General features: G+C 41.4%; 1 protein-coding gene across 6 annotated transcripts in view; it reads left to right on the top strand.

The window, feature by feature from the left end:
* The window catches only part of PRKCE (protein kinase C epsilon), a 498,954-nt gene that overhangs the window by 455,884 nt on the left and 22,050 nt on the right, over window positions 1-21,020 (top strand). For 5 of the 6 annotated variants that reach the window (XM_005296118.5, XM_005296119.5, XM_042855166.2 and 2 more), the window contains 2 exons: window positions 2,374-2,562; window positions 15,801-15,947. In XM_005296118.5, coding sequence (XP_005296175.1) covers window positions 2,374-2,562; window positions 15,801-15,947 — 336 coding nt within the window. The remainder of the gene's footprint in view (window positions 1-2,373; window positions 2,563-15,800; window positions 15,948-21,020) is intronic. The other variant, XM_042855165.2, reaches the window with a different exon arrangement.

A 21,020-nucleotide genomic window follows, 5' to 3' on the forward strand; every position in this document is an offset into this window, starting at 1 on the left:
GTGCTAGGGTGGTTTACGCAGTTTGAGAGAGCACTCCAGTAAGAAAAGGAAAGCAAAATGAGTTTGTGTAAGGTTTTGGCTTTGTGAACATTATTTCTTTACTCCACTAGAAAAAAGAATCAGAACTTTGTGGATTCTTTTATAAATTTTTACTAAATAAAAAGGCAGTACTAAACTCCTAGACATTTTCAGATGAAAATTTGGGCCCATTGAAGGTGGCAAAACTCCCATTTTCCCTTTTTGTTTGTTTCTCACCATTCCTTTTCCTCCAGCTTTCCTACTGCTTTGTCCTCTTGAGTCACCACGATATCGTTCATGTTACTTTTGATTGGCAGGATGCCAAAGCAAAAATGTGAAATCCAAAGATCATTCCCACACCAGACCATGGAGAAGTCCAATTCTGAGGACAACTTTGCAGCTGACATTTCTGTAATGTATTTCTAGAATATCACAAACCAAAACATAGAGTCCAACCACCTACAGATTTTGGGGACATTTAGATCTGGATCCAAGCACTATGATTCAAATCTTAGACCAATACCTGCGCTTATATTAATATTGGATGGGTTTTATATATACAGTACAATCAGCATTGACTAGAGCTGAATACAATAATCCCTACCCAGAGGATTCCAGCTATAATGCTAATAACCTTTGAGTGTGTGTATGGTGGTTGCCATTACAGCTATCAACCTGGGGTCATGGTACCTTTTCTTTTAACCTGTCACCTTCTTGTGTTGATACTTTGCAGCCAAACTGCAGACTCCTTTCCAACAAACTAAAGTCAACAATTAAGCTTGTTCCTCGAATAACAGTAGCCCTGGAGTAATATAATAATAATCAATCACTCTAACCCATCCGAGGTCTCTGTTGCGAAGTTGGACTTGCTTGTGTCACACATTGGAACTTGCTGCCACTACAAGCAGAAAACCTGCCAGTTTTCCCAAGAAGCAAAGATAATTAAAGCAAAGTCTACAATCTTTAGTATAGTACAGTGGGGTTGATGCTGCACAAAAGGGTATCATGTTTTCCTATTGTAAACAAAATTCTCAAAGGAGGATGCTTTTGGCTTCCAGTATTCATACTAAAAGGATTATTATAAATCCTAGCAGATCTCTGTGCAACAGGACCAACTACATCAATGTATAGTGTTCAAGACGGACAATGAAAGGATGGGTTCTAAATTAATTACCACTCTAAATCTTGAGGTCTTGGTGGATAGTTCTCTGAAAAGTTCAGCTCAACATGCAGCAGTGGTCAAAAAGGCTAACATTGTTAAGAACTATTAGGAAAGAGATAGACATTAGGATAGAAAACGTCATAATGGGACTATATAAGTCCATGGTACACCCACACTTGAATATTGTGTCCAGTTCTGGTCACCTGATCTCAAAAAGGATATCACGGAACTCGTAAAAGTTCAGAGAAGGGCAACAAAGATGATCAAGGATATGGAATGGCTTCCATATGAGGAAAGACTGAAAAGATTAAGGCTATTCAGCATAGAAAAGAGATGACTAAGGGGGGATATCATAGAGGTCTATAAAGTCATACATGGTGTGGAAAAAGCAAATAGAGAAGTGTTATTTACCCTTTTCCATAATACAAAAACCAGGTGTCACCTGATGAATTTAACAGACAGAAGATTTAATACAAATAAGACGTAGTACTTTTCACGCAACACACAATTAACCTATGGAACTCATTGCTATGGAATCTTGTGATGGCCAAAAGCCAGATGGATTCAAAAAAGACCTTAGTAAGTTCATGGAGGATAGGTCCATCAATGGCTATTAGCCAAGATGGTCAGGGATGCAATCCCATGCTCAGGGCGACCCTAAACCTCTGACAGCCAGAAGCTGAGAAAGGAAGGTGGGAGAGGATTACACCATCGGCCCTGTTCTGTACACTCACCCTGAAGCTCTGGTATTGGTCATTGTCAGAGACAACATACTGGGCTAGATAGACCATTGGTTTGATCCAGGATGGCAGTTATGTTCTGATTTTACATTTGCCACCAATTTTTTGCATATGCAGTATACTTTTCCCCAACTTGGTTTAAACAATATAGAAGGCTATACAACTCTTTTACTCATGAACATGCTAGGGGAGACCAATAAACTTGGTTAATGCTTCTGAGAACACTCCTGCAGGTTGGTTTTCGGTGCAACACATTGAAACTTAGCCATATGATTGATATTAATAGGAGCTGCACAAGTAAAAAGCCCACGCCTACTGCCATTGAAGTCAACAGGATTTGGCCTCTTTGAGACACTGTAGTAGGATAAGCATCTTGTGTCTAATCAATAAACATGCATCTGAAGGTATCACTCAGGTTGCCTATTAAATCTGACCTCTCTGTTTCCCTAACAGATCCTCCAAGAGTTAGAATATGGTCCCTCGGTAGACTGGTGGGCTTTGGGTGTTCTGATGTATGAAATGATGGCTGGGCAACCTCCTTTTGAAGCTGACAATGAAGATGATCTCTTTGAATCCATCCTTCATGACGATGTGCTCTACCCAGTCTGGCTCAGCAAAGAAGCTGTCAGCATTTTAAAAGCAGTGAGTCTTCCATTTCTCCTTCTCTCATTCTTCCTTTTTTTTCTTTTCTTCTTTTTATTCCCTTGCTGAAAATCGAATTTACCTTCAGGAGTTCAGAACAGTCACCACTGGGAGTTCAACCACAGTTCAGAGTGCCACTATTAGGATAATGGGTCCTGGGATAAATTACACTTCTTGTGGGAAAGGAACAGAATGTTTGTGTTCCTTGCGGTTGTATGCTGTATAAATCTAGGCAGAATCATGTTTCAGGGAAAATCACAATCAACTAGAGCTGTGTTATCACTCTGACACTTTACACACTGCATGCTCACTAGGAGCAGGGGAAGCATTATGTAATTAAAGAAACAGTGTCAATGTTTTTATTAAAGTCCTGTGGCACCTTATAGACTAACAGACGTATTGGAGCATGAGCTTTCGTGGGTGAATACCCACTTCATCAGATGCATGTTTTTATTTTAATCCACATATAAACTTTGCCACCCTGCTGCCTTTTTTAACATGTTGTCAAAAAATACTTTAAAGCTGCATGTTGTTTTCCTTACTTGACACAATGGCATTTTTAAACAGATGTTCCCACTATAATGCAAGTAACTTTGCTTTGGTCCTTCACCCCAGGTGAGCTGGGTGATTGACAGAATCTTGTCAAATCCAGGTGGGTTTTGCTTGTCAGGTGGCCAAAACATGTCACCAGGTAATTTTGGACATTCTACTTCATCATCAGTCCCGTACTGCATCCCAGTGGTAAATTTGGGGCTTTCAGTTTGAGAAGAATTTTCAAGGTTGGGTCTTACCATAATAAGGTCTGTATAAGGCTTCATTCTGCAAGTGGCACAGAAAGCTGGAGTGAACATTGACTTAGACAGCACTGGGACAAGAAGCATCATTCAGTGACTCTTTTTATGCGCCTTATTCTTGTCCTTAGCTGAAACAACTCTTTCATGTCTCCTATTATGTGTCATTGCATTTATTTTTCACAAAAATGTGTCACTTATACAATAGCCCTGATTGTGCATCTGGATTTGTGAGTCTTCAGCAAGGTCCAGGCACAAACATTAAAAGCTAGACATCTAGCTGACTGTTTGCACCACAAATGAGATAGACAAATGTAAATCATGTGACTCCTAAGAGAGTGAAGGATGGCTCTGAAACTGAACATTTCATGATGAGATATCATGGCACTTTCTCCCTACCACAAGTGTTTCCATGACAGGGGAGAATATATAGTCCAGTAAGATGTGGATTTTTAGGGAAAGTCCTGGTATAGAGTCATGGGAACAGATAGTTCATGTGGGCATGAACCAAACCCTCAAATTCTAATAGCCCTGAACTTTAGAGAAGCTGAGATGCAGATCTGACTTTTGACAGTGGCCCCTGTCCATAATTAACCAAACAAAAAGCTGGGGCCCAACACCCTGATCTTCATGAGAGTTTAGACACTGATCCCAATGTTACAGCTCAGGTCCATAAATCTTAACCACTCAGAGAAAATAATTCACAGGCCTATTGTGTAAGCTACACATTTCTGTGAAAAATAAATGCAATGACACATAATAGGTTGGTTTCCTGTAATGCTGTTTTGTTGTCAGTTTATAATTCTGGTTAGTCTGTTCTTCTGCCAATATCTTTTGATACTAGCCATGCTTATTTTTACCTTACTGTGATCCCTTATTGATGTCTTTCTGTTTGTAGTTTGTGCCACAGGACCCTCTGTTGCTGTTTGTAGTTTATCATTAATGCCCTTTTTAAACTCTACAAAGAGAGTTACAACCATAAACTATCTTTTACATTTTACATTTTAAAAAGTATATTCCTGGTTGGGCCAGTTCCTCAGCTGGCGTAAATCAATTGAACTCAATGGAACTGTGCCAGTATACACCAGCTGAGCATCTGGCCCCTTACGTTTAACAATCTGCTTGTGTCTATGTAGTTATTGTCTGAACATTAGAAACTTGTGATCTTCGTCTAATACTTTAGCCACATTGTCAGATGAAGAACAGGAAAAACAGAGGAAATAGAGAGGCGTCTATGTATTTTACTGCTGAATACTAACAAGGGATTAGCTTTGGAACAGTTTATTTCCTCACATTGTACTCTCAGACATGGGTCTTGTTCTTTAGACACTACATTTTCACAGCCCTTCAAATAGTGTTTGGGGAAAGTTTAACAAAACGACATACATTTACCTCAAATGTGATTTTCAGTTCAGTGTTTTAAATTTTTTAAATTTTTTTGCAAGAATCAATTTTCCATTTTTAATTCCCGCAAAAAAATCCAAGGACAATTTTCCAGTAAACATTACCAACAGCATGTTACTTATCCTACAAGAACAGATCTTTTTAGGCCTGTTTCTGTGAATGTGCAGAAGATGCTATTTAAAATTCCATTCTGTCATGTGAGAGAGACAATTATTCATTGAAATGAGACTATTTACTGCTGATAGTGCTGGAATGCATGATAGATTGTGTAGCAAGCCAGATTGTGTCCAGCACTGTGTTTGTCTGCAAGAGATGGAGAGAAAGGCTGTATCTATCTAGCATACTGCCAGTGTGTTTTGCATTCCCCTCTATACCTGATCCACCGAGGATACAGGTCTGCTCCAGCTCTCAGCCTTGGAGCCTGGTGGTTTAGCTCAGGCTGTAAAGATTTGGAGGTCTGGAGGTCCTTAATTCAATCCACAGTATGGCAGCCATCCCATAAGTGGAATTTGGGATTTGAGCTGCTGTAGATTTCAGATGCTTGGGATGAGTTACCTCTAGTTTCCACTGTCTGTGGTCAGTGTGTTACTGATCTCCTTCTGTGCCTGACCATAGAGGATGTGAGTCTGTTTCAGTCCCCTGCTACTGAGTCTGTCTGCTTAGTTCAAGTTGTAGAGATTTGTGTTTAGCACTGGAGGTGTTTAGTTTGAGTCCTGGATGAGCTTCTGGATGTGTGATGGCCTGGCATCTTGGCCAAGCCCAGAGATTGAACTGGGCACCCCCAAAGCTAAAATTACAGATGGGTGCTGGTAACAGATTCATATAATCTGTGACTCAGGCATAGAGGCAGTCATGTAACCTGCACTGACCAGTGGGTTATAACTTCACTAGCCTTTTTGGGAAAATCTCTATTCTAATCTGTATAGGTTCTTATGACATGCTCATCACCGTAGTATTTGAGCTTCTTCTAGTAATGCGCTAAGCAATGTGACTAACATCTATCACATGTTGTTTGTTTACTCATCCTCTCCACAGAAGGAGAAGTATGTGCTGTTGAGGTCATTTGGGTTTTTAAAAAATATATACATGTTGCTATGTGTTTGTTAGAGAAGGCCAGGTCAAAGAAATTCGCCTTGCACTTGGAGCAGAAGGTGGTGAGGTTTTGATGGTCCTTAATTCGTGGAGGTGTTCATTCCACAGTCTCAGATTGTCCCCAAGAAACTTCTGTCTCCCACACTGATGAGCTTTACCCTTATTGTAGCAAGCTGCCTTGTTCCAGAGGAGCAAAGTTGCCAACCACCATTTTCATCCTGAAGTTTTAAGCGGTCTTTTAGATATGCTGGGCCCAGGCCTTTGAGTGCCTTGAAGATAAAGACCAAGACCTTGAACTTGATTCTGTATTCTATGGGAGGTCAGTGTAGAGAACGAATGACAGGTTTGATGTGTTTGTGGTAGGAGAACATGTGCTGCAGTGTTCTGATTCTATACTACTGGGAGTTTCCTAAGTGCTGAAGTCTTCATGCCCAGATATATTGCATTACTGTACTCCAGCTGAGAAGTAGTGAAATGCATGAATAAGTGAGGTCAGATCATCATCCACCACAATGGGATAGAGTTTCCTAGCCAACCAGAGATGATATAGAAAGCATTACTCATGAATACAGCTATGTGAGAGCTCAGAACCAGCTCCACAAGTACACCTGCACAATGGACTGAATTTTAAACAAAGACTGCTAAGGTGGCTGTGAACTCTTCAAAGTGCTTCCCTCTGTCCACCAGTGTCAACTCTCTATTGCTGCTGTTCAGCTTTAGCCAGCCGTTCTTCAGCTATGAGCTGATCTCATCCAAGCACTGGGCCATCTTGATGCTAAGTCATAGCAGTATGGTCTGATGTGGTGAAGGATAAGTGATGTGGTGATAAGCTTACAAGAAGTGGAAGACTGGACAAATGACCAAGAAGGAGTATAAAAGTATTGCCTCAGGCATGCAGGAGTGAAATCAGGAAGGCCAAATCACACTTGGAGTTGCAGCTAGCAAGAGATGTTAAGAGTAACAAGAAGGGTTTCTTCAGGTATGTTAGCAACAAGAAGAAAGTTAAGGAAAGTGTGGGCCCCTTACTGAATGAGGGAGGCAACCTAGTGACAGAGGATTTGGAAAAAGCTAATGTACTCAATGATTTTTTTGCCTCTGTCTTCACAAATAAGGTCAGCTCCCAGACTGCTGCACTGGGCAGCACAGTATGGGGAGAAGGTGACCAGCCCTCTGTGGAGAAAGAAGTGGTTTGGGACTATTTAGAAAAACTGGATGAGCACAAGTCCATGGGGCCGGATGCACTGTATCCGAGGGTGCTAAAGGAGTTGGCAGATGTGATTGCAGAGTCATTGGCCATTATCTTTGAAAACTCATGGCGATCGGGGGAGGTCCCAGATTAATGGAAAAAGGCTAATGTAGTGCCCATCTTTAAAAAAGGGAAGGAGGAGGATCCGGGGAACTACAGGCCAGTCAGCCTAACCTCAGTCCCTAGAAAAATCATGGAGCAGGTCCTCAAGGAATTAATTCTGAAGCACTTAGAGGAAAGGAAAGTGATCAGGAACAGTCAGCATGGATTTACCAAGGGCAATTCATGCCTGACTAACCTAATTGCCTTCTATGACGAGATAACTGGGTCTGTGGATGAGGGGAAAGCAGTGGATGTGTTATTCCTTGACTTTAGCAAAGCTTTTGATACAGTCTCCCACAGTATTCTTGCCAGCAAGTTAAAGAAGTATGGGCTGGATGAATGGACTATAAGGTGGATAGAAAGCTGGCTAGATCGTCGGGCTCAACGGGTAGTGATCAACGGCTCCATGTCTAGATGGCAGCCGGTTTCAAGCGGAGTGCCCCAAGGGTCGGTCTTGTTCAATATCTTCATTAATGATCTGGAGGATGGCGTGGACTGCACTCTCAGCAAGTTTGCAGATGACACTAAACTGGGAGGAGTGGTAGATACGCTGGAGGGTAGGGATAGGATACAGAGGGACCTAGACAAATTAGAGGATTGGGCCAAAAGAAACCTGATGAGATTCAACAAGGACAAGTGCAGAGTCCTGCACTTAGGATGGAAGAATCCCATTCACTGTTACAGACTAGGGACCGAATGGCTAGGAAGCAGTTCTGCAGAAAAGGACCTAGGGGTTACAGTGGATGAGAAGCTGGATATGAGTCAACAGTGTGCCCTTGTTGCCAAGAAGGCTAACGGCATTCTGGGCTGTATAAGTAGGGGCATTACCAGCAGATCAAGGGACGTGATTGTTCCCCTCTATTCGACATTGGTGAGGCCTCATCTGGAGTACTGTGTTCAGTTTTGGGCCCCACACTGCAAGAAGAATGTGGAAAAATTGGAAAGAGTCCAGCGGAGGGCAACAAAAATGATTAGGGGTCTGGAGCACATGACGTATGAGGGGAGGCTGAGGGAACTGGGATTGTTTAGTCTTCAGAAGAGAAGAATGAGGGGGGATTTGATAGCTGCTTTCAACTACCTGAAAGGGGGTTCCAAAGAGGATGGATCTAGACTGTTCTCAGTGGTAGCAGATGACAGAACAAGGAGTAATGGTCTCAAGTTGCAGTGGGGGAGGTTTAGGTTGGATATTAGGAAAAACTTTTTCACTAGGAGGGTGGTGAAGCACTGGAATGGGTTACCTAGGGAGGTGGTGGAATCTCTTTCCTTAGAGGTTTTTAAGGTCAGGCTTGACAAAGCCCTGGCTGGGATGATTTAATTGGGAATTGGTCCTGCTTTGATCAGGGGGTTGGACTAGATGACCTCCTGAGATCCCTTCCAACCCTGATATTCTATGATTCTATGATAGGTAGAACTGTGTGTCATCCGCATATTGCTGGCACTTGAGTCAATGTCATCTGACCAGTTCACCTACTAGTTGCATGTAGCCACTGAAAAAGACCAGAGAGAATTGATCCTTGTGGGACTACACAAGTCAGAGGTCTATTGGTGGAGGTGCAGTTTCCCAGTACTACTCATTGGGTGCGTGCCTCTAGGAAAAACTCAGACCATTTTAATGCATTGCCCTGTACCCCTGCCCACCACTCTCAGGCAGTATGGTCAGCAGTGTCAAATACTGTGAGATCCAGGGGGATGAGAATGGATGTCTATCCTCTAGCCTTTGATAGGAGGAGATCATGCATCAGTGTCCCTAAGACAATTTCAGTTCCATGTCCTACCCTGAAACCAGATAGTGCCAGGTCTAGAATGTTAGCTTCAGTTAAATGAGCTTGTAAATGGCCTCGACCAGCTTCTATATGAGTTTGTTCAGAAATGGGAGGTTTGACACTGAGCAGCACTTGGTTAGAATCAGTATATCAGAATATTGTGTGTTTGAAGGAGAAGGAGAAGGGGAAGGGGAAGGTTTTTTGCCTGAATGACACTTTGGCTATTTCAGTCAGGAGTTGCACCAGTTGGTCATGACTCTCTTTCACAAGCCAGGAAGGGCATGGGTCAGGTTCACAAATTTTGGGTCAAGATTTCTTTGGGATGTCCAGAACTTCTTAATAAATGGATGTACTGAATTGTGAAAATGCATGTGGTCTATTTGTTGGTGAGTATAGGTGAAACAGATCCATGCTGCTTGCTGCTTGAGAAGGCTTCTTGGGTGTGTGTGATCTTTTCAGCGAAGAAGGATGATAGTTCTTTACAGCACTTGGTGCTCAGTTCAGATGCAGGTTGTAGGCACTCAGCACTGGTGAAGTGGTTTACCACCCTGGATAGCTCTTTGGGTCAGGATTTGGCAGTCTCAGTGGTGGTTGATAGGAAGGTTTTCTTAGTTTGTAATACAGCCTCATTGTAGGCTTTGACGAATTTGTTATGTTTCATCTTATCTGAATCAGCCTTTTTCCCCCTCACCATTGGCACACAAGCTTCCGCTCCTCTCTCTTCATCCAGTGCAGGGTGTCAGAAAATCACTGAGATCTGTATGAGCAGTGGGGAAGAAGAGGCCATTGCGGAGCCAGTGTGTCAATGGTTGAGGCTAGTGTACAATGATAATGAATCACTTTACTCCTTGTCCTGTGGGTGGAGTGCTGCTGTCCTTTAGCAGTCATTGGAATTTGTTGGGAGTGCTGCATGAGTCTTCATGGTTGAATCAGGATCATTGGTCTTTCGTGTTGCCTCAGATACTTGTAGTAACACCAATAGAGCTCCACCAGTAGTAAGAAGGGTGGTAGTGCCTGTGTTGATGGGACATGGACATTTTTACAGTGTCCCCTAGACCAACTCAGAGGCCTGTTTCCCTACCCTTGCTCAGAGTAGGTCTTGATGACATAGTGGTAGACATACCAGTGCTCTGTCTACACTAACACTCCCACCACTGTTACCACCTGAGTGCCGCACCAGCTGTAGTGTGGCTGTGGGAGCTGTGCCACCTTGCACTCATTTACAGGAGCTGGGCACACTCAGAAGAACTACACAGGTCTGGCACCCCAAGTAGTGCTAGATTTCCCAAACAGGGTGCCTCATCCCAATTCCCCTCGCAGTTGCCAACAGAGTGGCCCCACATGGAGAGGAGAGGTGCACCCTATGGAACGATGACACAATGACCGTGTTCTCCCTCTGTTCCAAGAGATCTGGTGCCTATCTATAGCCCCCTAGGAACTTCCACTGGAACAGTGCATCTCTGCACCCTACTGCTGGCTGTGCCTCAATATACCAGCTGAGTCATAAATGTTTACCAGCGTCCATATTATTCCAGCAAAGGTCTCTATTCCTTGCGGTGACTATATATGAAGCACTTTTGTTCTCCTTGAATGACAAAGTATGAGATTCATTCCTTCTGGCACTCAGTACTGGTCTTGCAAATTTCAGGAGTCCCAAGCTGCTGGTCAGGTTCCTATGCCACCTTCTCTGTGTCTAGTATCTAGTATCAGAAGAGGGAAGCTGACTTGCTGCAGTCTCTGCTCCTGCAGGGTGAGGGGATGGCTGAATGGGAAGCTGTATTGTGCGCCTTATCTCTGGGTCACCAACGTTGGAGGAATAGGGCCATGAATCGCTGAGTCACTACAGAACTATGGAGGCCTATTAATCTATCTTGCTTGTGTTTAAAGCTGGTTCTAGAAATTAAAAGGAGATGAGCAGATAGTTTCAGCTCCAAATTTGACCCTACTTTAAAATTGACCTGATAGAAAATATTCTTCACATTCCAACAGTAAAATTTGCAAAAGCACCTAAGGTACATTTTCAAAAATGACACAGGGCCAGATTTTCAAAGGTATTTAGTCACCTAAAGCTGCAGATAGGTGCCTAGTCGGATCTTTAAAAGCACCTAAATAGTTGATCTCAATGGAGGTAGGCGCCTAATCTGCTGAGATGCTTTTGAAAATCCCACTGGGTGCCCATCTGTTTCTTTAGGTGCCTAAATACCTTGGACAGTTTGTCTGTTAAACACCTAGCTGCCTAAGTCTCATGACCTACAACATCAGATTCTCATTTACACTACGACCCCTGTACACTGCCAGAGTGGTGCAAAGGTGCTTCAATGTAACTGAGCGTTGGGCCCATGGTATTAATTTCAATTTACCACTATGTCAGCAAGAGTCCAGTCCTGCTCCCATTTAAATCATTGCGAGTTTTGGCATCAGCTTCACTATGTAGGCACAGCCTTTAAGAAATTAAAATAAAAAAGCAATAGCTATGACTAACACGTGATCCTGTGACTTTTTATGACTTTTTATGTGGTTCTCCTGCTGCATTGGCACCATCCTGCCAGGTGGTGGTTGATAGGAAGGTTCTTTTAGTCTATAATTGTATTGACAATTACATCATCAACGATGCTTTAGCAAACTGGGAGATAAATAATCTGCACTGGCTTGTACTCCATAGAAAATAGAGGGGAAATGAATTGATATTTATCACATGGAAAAAGGACAAAAGAGGTAGTAGGATAATGTCCATTTCAGCCTTTTAAGAGATTACAGACTATGGCAAACATCAAAAATACTTTTAAAATATTTTCATCGGTATCATTTCATCAGGTCTCTTCACCCTCAGTATCTACATATGAGTCCTATTAGGTTGTGGGGTAGAATACTAAACTACACTACTTAGTAGCATCTTAATCCCCTGCACTTTAAAAAAAAAATACTTGTGCTGATGTCTTGGTTGCCTGCAGCCTGGCATGAGGGTAGAACCAGATATAGACAGAGACCAGCTTCTATTGCTTTGATATCTGGATTACACAGTACAAGAAGCATATCATATGGCTTCCATGTTATTCTTCTCCAGGGTGCACTGTGGCTGGTTCCTGGTCTCCTCTCTCTCCCAGTCACTTAGCTGCTCCTGTGTGTGAAATAAAGCAGAGGAACCTAGGAATGCATTTTATGGTTTTCTCAGTATATCATCATCCTTTGACAAAGTCTCTTTCATAAAAATTGTTTTTATTTCCCCTAGGAGAAAATACAGGCAGTTACTGACATCAGACTTGCCTTCTATTGGGGAACCTGGAGAAACAGTGAAAATAGCTCACTTTAATTTAAGACTAAGCTGGAAGGGCTGTCCTTGGGATGGCTGATGTGTTGTTTGGAACCACAACGTACTGCACGGAAGACGTGCACTGTACCTTTCAGAAGATAGTAGGTTAGGCTCCTATCAATTGCTGATCCAGCTATGGGTCACATGTTCATTGGGAGAGACCATTTTATGGGCTGCAGTAACTGCTTATTTAGCAGCTGAAATAAATTTTACAGGAAACAAAACAAAACCCTACCAAAACAAACTTCACTGCACAGACACTTCTCCCTGTGGAGAGAGAATGAGAGAGAACAAACAGTACGTGACAGATGTTAGTCACATGGCTTAATTCACTACTGGAAAGTGATCAGATACTAGCTGATGGAGGCAATATGAGAATCTGTGTAGAATAAAATAGTCACTTTTATATTCTTATGGTCACTGTTCTGAAGCAGATAAGCTGTCTTCCATGTGAGTTCATTGTGAGGTAGGGTTGCCAATTTTGGTTGGATAGATTCCTGGAGGTTTCATTTTATGATGTAATCTTTCATTAAAGATTAATCTTTAATTCCTGCAGACTCCAGGACAATCCTGGAGGTTTAGCAACCCTAATTGTGAAGCAGTCTATGCAGATTATCCTGTAAAAAAACAATGCCCTATCCTCTGTGGAGGACGTTAACGATCCCACTGCCGTATTTGTATGACTATTTGTTTGCTCCAGGGCCCTTGGCCAATTTTTCCCTATCACTCATGGTTATGGAATATGCTGTGCAGTGGTCAGTTGTCTTCCTCCACTGTAGAGGCTGTTTTTCAGTCATATTGCAGTTTGTGAAGCACTTTGGATGAAAGGCATGACAGGGATGTAAAATATTACTGCTCTTTCAAGAGAAAGGCACATGGAAGTTCTCATCCTAGTTCAGACAAGTCAGCAGTCTAGTCCTATCTGCTGTTTCTAACAGTGGTCTGTACCAGTACTTAAAAGGAAGGTGCAACGAAAAACAACATGCACCTGGCCAGCTGTGTAATACTATGCTGTTGGGGGAAGTTTTCCTCTCCCTTGTTGGTGATCTCTCAGCATATTTCCTGAAGCATGTGAACAGGTAACCTGGTAGCTCAAATAGTTTCAGATACACTGTTTATTCGTATCAGGGTAAAACTCTCTAAACCTCCATGGAGCCTGAGACTTTATATGTGGCTGTCCTGCTTGGAGGTGGGTGTATATGCACTCATTTGCAAACTCCAGCCCACATCTTGGGGGCATGAAATGGGGCTGCACTGCCTCCACTCTGCAGCTGCTATAGCATCTCCTACCTATAGGCTAGAACAGCAGCCACTGCACTTTCTTTGTACCTTGCAACTGGATCTGCGTAAGCAGAGATCCAGAGGCCCTGCTTTGTGGCTTCCCCTGACAATCTTCTCCATACTAGCCTGCTTCCAATATAGAGTGGAACTTCCCAGCTTAACAATGGAGTGCTTCTGACCTCTTGACCACTGTGCTTTCCTTCTGCCTGTAGCTCCCATGCATCCTCTCCACCACCCCCATTCCTCTCACTGGCACAAGGCTACCAGGTCGGTACAGCACAGAGGGATATTTCACCCACACATGCCTAATACTTTCATCAGTCCTTGCTAAGCTCTTTGTTTCAGTAATAAGTGAAAGGTTGGGACTTCTCAACATGCTCATCGCAAAGGGTTATTTGAAATTACTGCTTTATCTGTGGGGACCACTTTCTCTAAGTTAACTAGCTCGCTCAAGGTAAAACTACACCGTATTTATGGGAGAAGCCACAGGAACCAATAGCTGGGGCACAGATGTTTGTGTAATTTTGCCCTGGCCAGCATACTGGAGATAAGGGAAAATGTATATGTGCAGCTTTCCACCTGACATAACCACATTTGTCCTTGGCTGACCAAAATAGTCTTGTGTATGGTATAAAGAAACAATAAAACCGTATTGTTGTGAAAATGTGTTGGTCAAAGGAGAAAGATATTGAAAGGATTATATGAATTAAAACCTATTTTCCTTGGGTATGATTCTGCTGTGGGATCTATTCTGGCTAAGGAAGGTTGTTGGGGCAGAAGAATGAGCTTTGTGCTGGCAGAAAATGCAAAGATTGTAACCTTAGTTTTAAAATAGAAGGAAAAGTCAATATGTTAATTCTCATTAAGTTTATTTTCTATCCGAATACTGTTAAAAAGCTGCAAGTACTGGCTTAAGAATTTGTAAAGATAACAAAGCACCAAAATACCCATGAAGCTGGTTGTTTGCCATTGGAAATTATGAGGAAGGATGCTCTGGTAATTGGAAAAAATGCAAAACTCAAAGATTTGCAATTAATAATATTTAACTAAAAGTGTTAAACTATTTTAAAACCCTGATCACTCTCCCATACTCAATTACACTGCATCTATAGAGAGACAAATATGTAAAATTTCATGGAAGAATCTAGCTCACTCACATGTTGGCCAGAGTGACAAACTCCATGGGGCCTTATTCTCTCCAGTATCATTTACAGCCACACAGAATTTGTTTTGATAGTGCTTTATATCCACTTTACATGAGTGTGACTACATGCAGTGCATGACTTTTTATGGGAACACCCGGAATCATATTGTTTTCATAGACGTCATGGTCATGAAATATTTATTATCTTAATTATGACTCTTAGAATCTGGCCCTTACTGGGAGCAAGGGAGAGAGGGGTAGCACCTATGCAGAGGCCTCCTGGCAGCATTATACCTGCAGAGGCCAGGAGCAGGTATAATGACTCAAGAGGCACTGAGTAGAACTCACTATCGGCAGCTTTTGCTACACATGGAGAGAATAGTCATAGGCTATGTTCTCTTCAGCCAAGTCTCTTGTGTACTGGCTCTTGTGTAAGGGCGGTGCAGAGCCAGGCCCCAACCCACTCCAGGATGAGACTACACTCCCTCTGGCAGCTGCTTAGAATGTGACTTAGTGTCCTCCAAGCACTGCCAGTGCAAACAAATACATTATGCCTACATGCTTTGTGGGAACTCTGGGAACTAAGGACAAGGTCCCTGCACCCTTTCTTCCATCTCCAGGATGTGTGCTAGAGCATCTGTATTGTGATCCTATGAATTCAAGAAAAGCAATTGAATTAACAGTTAAAAATCTAAAATCATATTTATGGCAGAGCAAACCAGAGTGGCTAACATAATAGCCTCCCTGAACTTTTATCCTTAAGATGACTCTGGAGGGTTTAATAGTTTGTTGCTGCATTTACCAGTTTTGTCTAACACTGGAAGTTGAAGTAGAAATACTGAAAGGGAGTCTATTCCCAGCAAGGTGAAATTAGGATATTCCTGAAATTTTTGAGGGAGCCTTTTCCCATGAGATTTACAGGTAGGAGTCTCAGATGAGTTTGCCTGGAACCTCTAACCCCTAGAGGGAATCCTGTCACTCAGGCAGGAAATGCAGCCCTTTCTAGGAGAGTATCCTTAAGGAGCTGCACTGAGAATGTGTGGTTGGATTGCAAATAATTATCAACCATATGTCACTAATATTTTGTAACTTCTCCTTTCCCCAGTTTATGACAAAAAACCCAAATAAGCGCCTAGGTTGTGTGGCGTCGCAAAATGGGGAGGACGCGATTAAACAGCATCCGTTCTTTAAGGAAATTGACTGGGTTCTTCTAGAACAAAGGAAAATCAAGCCACCCTTCAAACCTCGGATTGTAAGTAGCAGTTTGAGTAAACTCTGGAGATAACTTGGTTAAAAATTGTTGGTTTCTTTTGCTGTATTAAGAAACTATGCACATGGTGCAGAAATTAGAAGTTGAAATAACAGAGTAAGTGCCTTGCTGAAGAGATTTCCCTGGTATTGGTTCCTCTGAAGGTAAGTGTCAGATTAGAATACACTGTAACATTTTTCTATTCAGTCTCTTTGCAAACTGAAGAGATCCTATTTTGAAGATTTTCCTCAGTTTCTATGGATATCTCAGTCTGAAGAATGTGCTTCAAGTTATATACATTCTCAGTAGGAACTATGCAATAGTCCCACCTTGGTAAACCTTTGTGGTTGTGGTGTTTGGGAAAAAGTTCCTGATTACATCAAATAAAAAAATATAAAAAAACAACATTAAGGACTAAAACCAATAAAGGAAAGAAAAATGTTTAATGGTCTAGTTATGTCCAGATACCTATCTAAGTAATAATAAAGTATCATATTTTAAATTAACAAATGTAAATAAATATCCACCTCTCTTGCTAAAGCAACCGAACCCAGGCAAAATAGTTTTCAGTATTCTTTTCTTCCTCTAAATGAAAATCACCAAACAAATGAGATTTATTTATATTTTACAAAAATGTCAACTTTTGGGCTAAGAATATGTATGGCAAATTTTATGATGAGGTATTTGAAAACATTGGCTTAGAGTCTAAAGAAAGAACAGACTCTTGACTACAGCACTGCAAGTATGATACTTTTGTACCTAATCAGACAATATTATTTTCCACTGGGTGCCAAAGCTTTGGAAACCCTCATGCTCCTTTTAATTTTGTTCCCTCTTTATTGTACTGTTTGGTCTTGTCTGCAAGTATGATCAATGTTCTGTTGGTGTCTTTCTTCAAAGAGTTTATGAAGATATTAAAAAACATTGAGCCCAATGAATCCAAGTGTCGTAAAAATTAGGTGCAGAAAAGACCTATTAAGTCATCTAGTCTGTCCCATTTGTCTATGCAGAATTTTCCTCTGTGGGATAACAGTGAGGGTTCATATATCCCAAGTGACTGGGCTTTCACCATTTCACTGGGAGAATATACCACTACCTAATAGATTTCACTCATAGGAGTATTTCAAAACCTAAATCTAAATCTTCCCTTTTCTAATTTCATCCAATTTAGTCCAAGTTTTACCCCCTCGTACTCTCCTCCTTAATTTCTTCCTATTCATTGTTCACACCCATCAAATATTTGTAAACTGTTAAGTCTTAGTCCAGGTTTAGCCAACCTATATATATCTAGCTCTTTTAACATTTCCACATAGACGTGTCCTTTCATCCCATAATCATTTTTGTTGCTCTTCTCTAAACCTGTCCTGTTTGTCAACATTTTTCTAGTAAAGGACTGACCAGAACTCAAGGTAAAGTTCTAAATGAATCCACACTTGCTTTACCCCAGGCCACCAATATCTCCCTATTTCTCTAGAGATTTCTGAAACTAATTGCCAGTGATCCAGTACTTCTGTCAGCTATTTTCCCTTAATACCTCAGGATGCATATTACCTACTGGTAGTTTTTCATACATTCACATTTTCCAGCTATTCCCTTATCTCTACTTTATCAATAGCCATTTTGCAAGATCTTCATTATTTAATTGTCCAAATGAATTTTTGTTTTTCTTCTTCTTAAAAACCAAAAGGAATTCAGTATCTCAGCCATTTTGACTAATCATTGATATAATCCCTCCTAATATGTTAATTGGCCTTCTTTCTTTCTGATAATTCTTTCTCTCCTAATATATTGCAAAAGCCATTTTTATTTCCTTTCACACCCTTTTGATAGCATTAGCTCCTTTTGCATATTTGCTCCTTTTTCCTTACATCACTGTTAATATTTTTGTTTGGTTACCTCTTCCGTTTCCATTGAGATTTGTTGGTGGTCTCTAAGCAGTTCCTTGTAAAGCTAGGTGTCAACTGGTGGCTCCTGAAATACTTACTTGTAGGGGTGATTGTATGTTGCATCTTAATTATGCTGGTTTTTATGATCCTTCAGGCTGCTATCACAGTGTTGGATTTCCATACTTCTCATCACACCTTATTCACCAGCTTTCTTAGTTCTCCAGACTTTGCCTTCCTGAAACCTAGTAGCCTTGTATAACTGCTTTCTGTGAAACCTTTCCTTACAATGGTGAATTCAAATTTTTTTAGTCTGGTCTATTATTTTCTCGTTCTCAATCTGTTCCTCCCTCTCAGTAAAAAGTATATCAAGGATAACTTCTCTTCTAACTTGTCTCTATCAATTCTTATAGTTAGCATCTCCCCACTCTGAAAGTGCACCATGCATAATTAATTACACTATGTGATTATTTTGTACCAGCTCCATAGGTTTGCACCTGTTTGGTTTTCCCTGTTTTAGTAGAATCCCCAGGCAAGATCATCTGAAAGTTTTACTCCACCTCTTAATCAGAAAAGTGATATCATTTGGAAAAGAAAATTGTGACTTGTATTGAGTGTTGACAAAAGGGTTACACAATGAGAACATAATCATAAACCATGCAACCTCAAAGTCGGAGGTACATCCAGTGAGATTCAGATGGGTCAGTGTTAGGCCAATAAAATTTAATATCTTCATAAATAATCCAGAAGAATATTTTATATGGACATCAATCTAGGAAAAATTGCACATACATTCAATAAAAGATGAAAGGGAGAAAGTACAGAAGACTAAAACAAATGGAATGGAAAGTATATAGAATTCCTCTTTAAATTTGATTCAGTTTAATAAACTTGATTGTTTTCAACCCTGACAGAGGCACACTTGAAGTGCTCTACAATGTTTAACTTCTTGCAATTCTGTGAAGGAAATATTGATTGATTAAGAATGTCATCTAAAAATGTAAAAGGATAAAAGGGCTTGATATATAACAATGAGGTTAGGAAGACTTAACATAGTGAGAACACCTTTGAGCCAAGAGGCCTGATTTGTAGTCAGAAAATAGGCACACATTTACATGCACTGTGAATGCACATAGCTGCAAATGCACACAATGCCTATCTAGTCATGTGTGCATCAAAATTCCAGATTTGCATGCACATATATAGTTGTGCCTATGTAAAGGAGGCACATATTTACACAAGTGTGCAGCTGTTTTCTGACCAAGACCTAAGATGACTAAGGGGGATTTTGCTATCTACTTGTGTCATAGATACTTGAGGAAGTAAGAAAAGAGGGATATTGATTTAAGTGAATTATGGGTAATAAAATTACAAATAAAGGCCTTAAATTTAAAAAAAAAAGGGGGGGGGACTTAAGACATTAGAAAAAATGGTTAAACACTGAGGTCAGTAGAATAATCTGCCAAAGGAGGTGACTGGGGCATCAGCATTAGAACTAATTCTGACTAAATATCTAGAGTAAATTCTGACTCAGTTATATCTATGTTACCCCAGAAATCCTAGAAATGTGGGAGAATTCCTGACAATCCTTTCCATCCTGTGATACTGGAGTGGGAGAGGGGAAATATATAAGCCCTAGGCTAATTAAAGTGTGGTTCCCTGTAAACTAGGGAGGGTTGCTATAAAACCCCCTGCTTCAGGCAGTCAGAGCAGGAGGAGGAAGGAGAGAGGACTGGAGCTTGGAGGTGTGTGAGATTTGAGAGACCAGATAACCGAAGTAAGGGAGACCCTTCCCCGGCAAGGCAGGGAGACTCCCTCCCCCAGCATCTAAAGACCGAGGGTAACCCCACCCAAGGAGGAAGAGGGTAAGAAACCCACAGGGGTTAAGAGGGGCTGGGACTCAGAGCGAGGCGCAAACCCAGACCCTTCCCCTGCTTCCCTCCTCTACCACCTTCCTGGGCCAATAGCGGGGCCCTCGGTGCCCAAGAGCAGTGACAAGGTGTGGCTTCTTAGCCCCCCCACACCAAGAAAAGCACAGAACCCACCAGATGAACATCGGCCAACTTGTCACAATCCATACTGGCTTTTATTCTTGCTGTGCTTGCTGTAGGCTTGATCCAAAACTCATTGATATCAATGCCAAGAGAGACTCCCATTGAATCTGTTGGGCTTTGGATCAGTCCCTGTTTCAAAGAGGGCAAAGATCCCTCTGCAGAGTGATAGAGGAAACCATAGCAGCTATTAGAAAGGACAATATCTGGTGTAGGCAGTAATGGTCATGCTCCTAATCTCTTCTACATTGGTCCAGTATGTCACTTTCAGCTCTACCAGACACTAGAACTGATCTTTGAATCTTCCACTTGGATTTGTAAGAAGCAGCTGCATGGCTGGTCATTAGCCAGCCTTTCTGTATTTACACCATTACAGAAAATATGATTTATGCTCGTTACAAGCAACTCCGCAACTTTCATGGAAGTGTAGCTTCCAATGAGGTTTATGAAAGTTTATTCAGCCAGTGGTTGTACCCAAGTAAATTACCTTTCTAAATTAAAAGGATATTGTCACGGATTTTCCATCATTTTCAAAATGAGTTATTGATTCTAATGATCCCTTGGAAGCTTAAAAACGCATATCTCTTTCCTAAACTATCGCTGGCTTTCAGCCTTGGGATGAAAATCATCCAGGCACAGAAGACCCTTCCAAGGCCATTTGCACAGGGGGAGCCATTGGCAGAGCAATATCAGCGAAGGGCTAAGCAGCAGAGTACTAAGAGTGACACAGAGTGTAGCATAGTTGTGGGTCAGGGAAGGGCAATGGGATCCACGCTTATGCAGGTGAAGTGAATTCCTTTAGTGTGCTTACTGCTCTAGTTCTCTAGGTGCTTCTCTTGCATAGGGATGCTATAAGGTTTTGTTTGTTTTTAAAGCAAAAATAGTATTGAAGCATTTGTTTGGGGGAAAATAATAGAAATTAAATGGATTTTGCAAACGGAGGTAAGGAGGAAGGATATGTTAAATCTTGGGCCTGGTGACCTTGATAGTGTCTCTTAAGGTTTACTTGCATTATTCTTAGAAAGCTTGTGCTTGAGTTTCAAAGAACTTCTTGAATTTTCTTGTGTCATAGAATTCATCCCTGCTGCTTTTCATAGAGAGACAAATTAGATGATTATAATTGCACTTTCAACCTTAAACCC

This window comes from Chrysemys picta, chromosome 3, assembly GCF_011386835.1.
Source record: "Chrysemys picta bellii isolate R12L10 chromosome 3, ASM1138683v2, whole genome shotgun sequence".
Classification (NCBI taxonomy): Eukaryota; Metazoa; Chordata; order Testudines; family Emydidae; genus Chrysemys; species Chrysemys picta.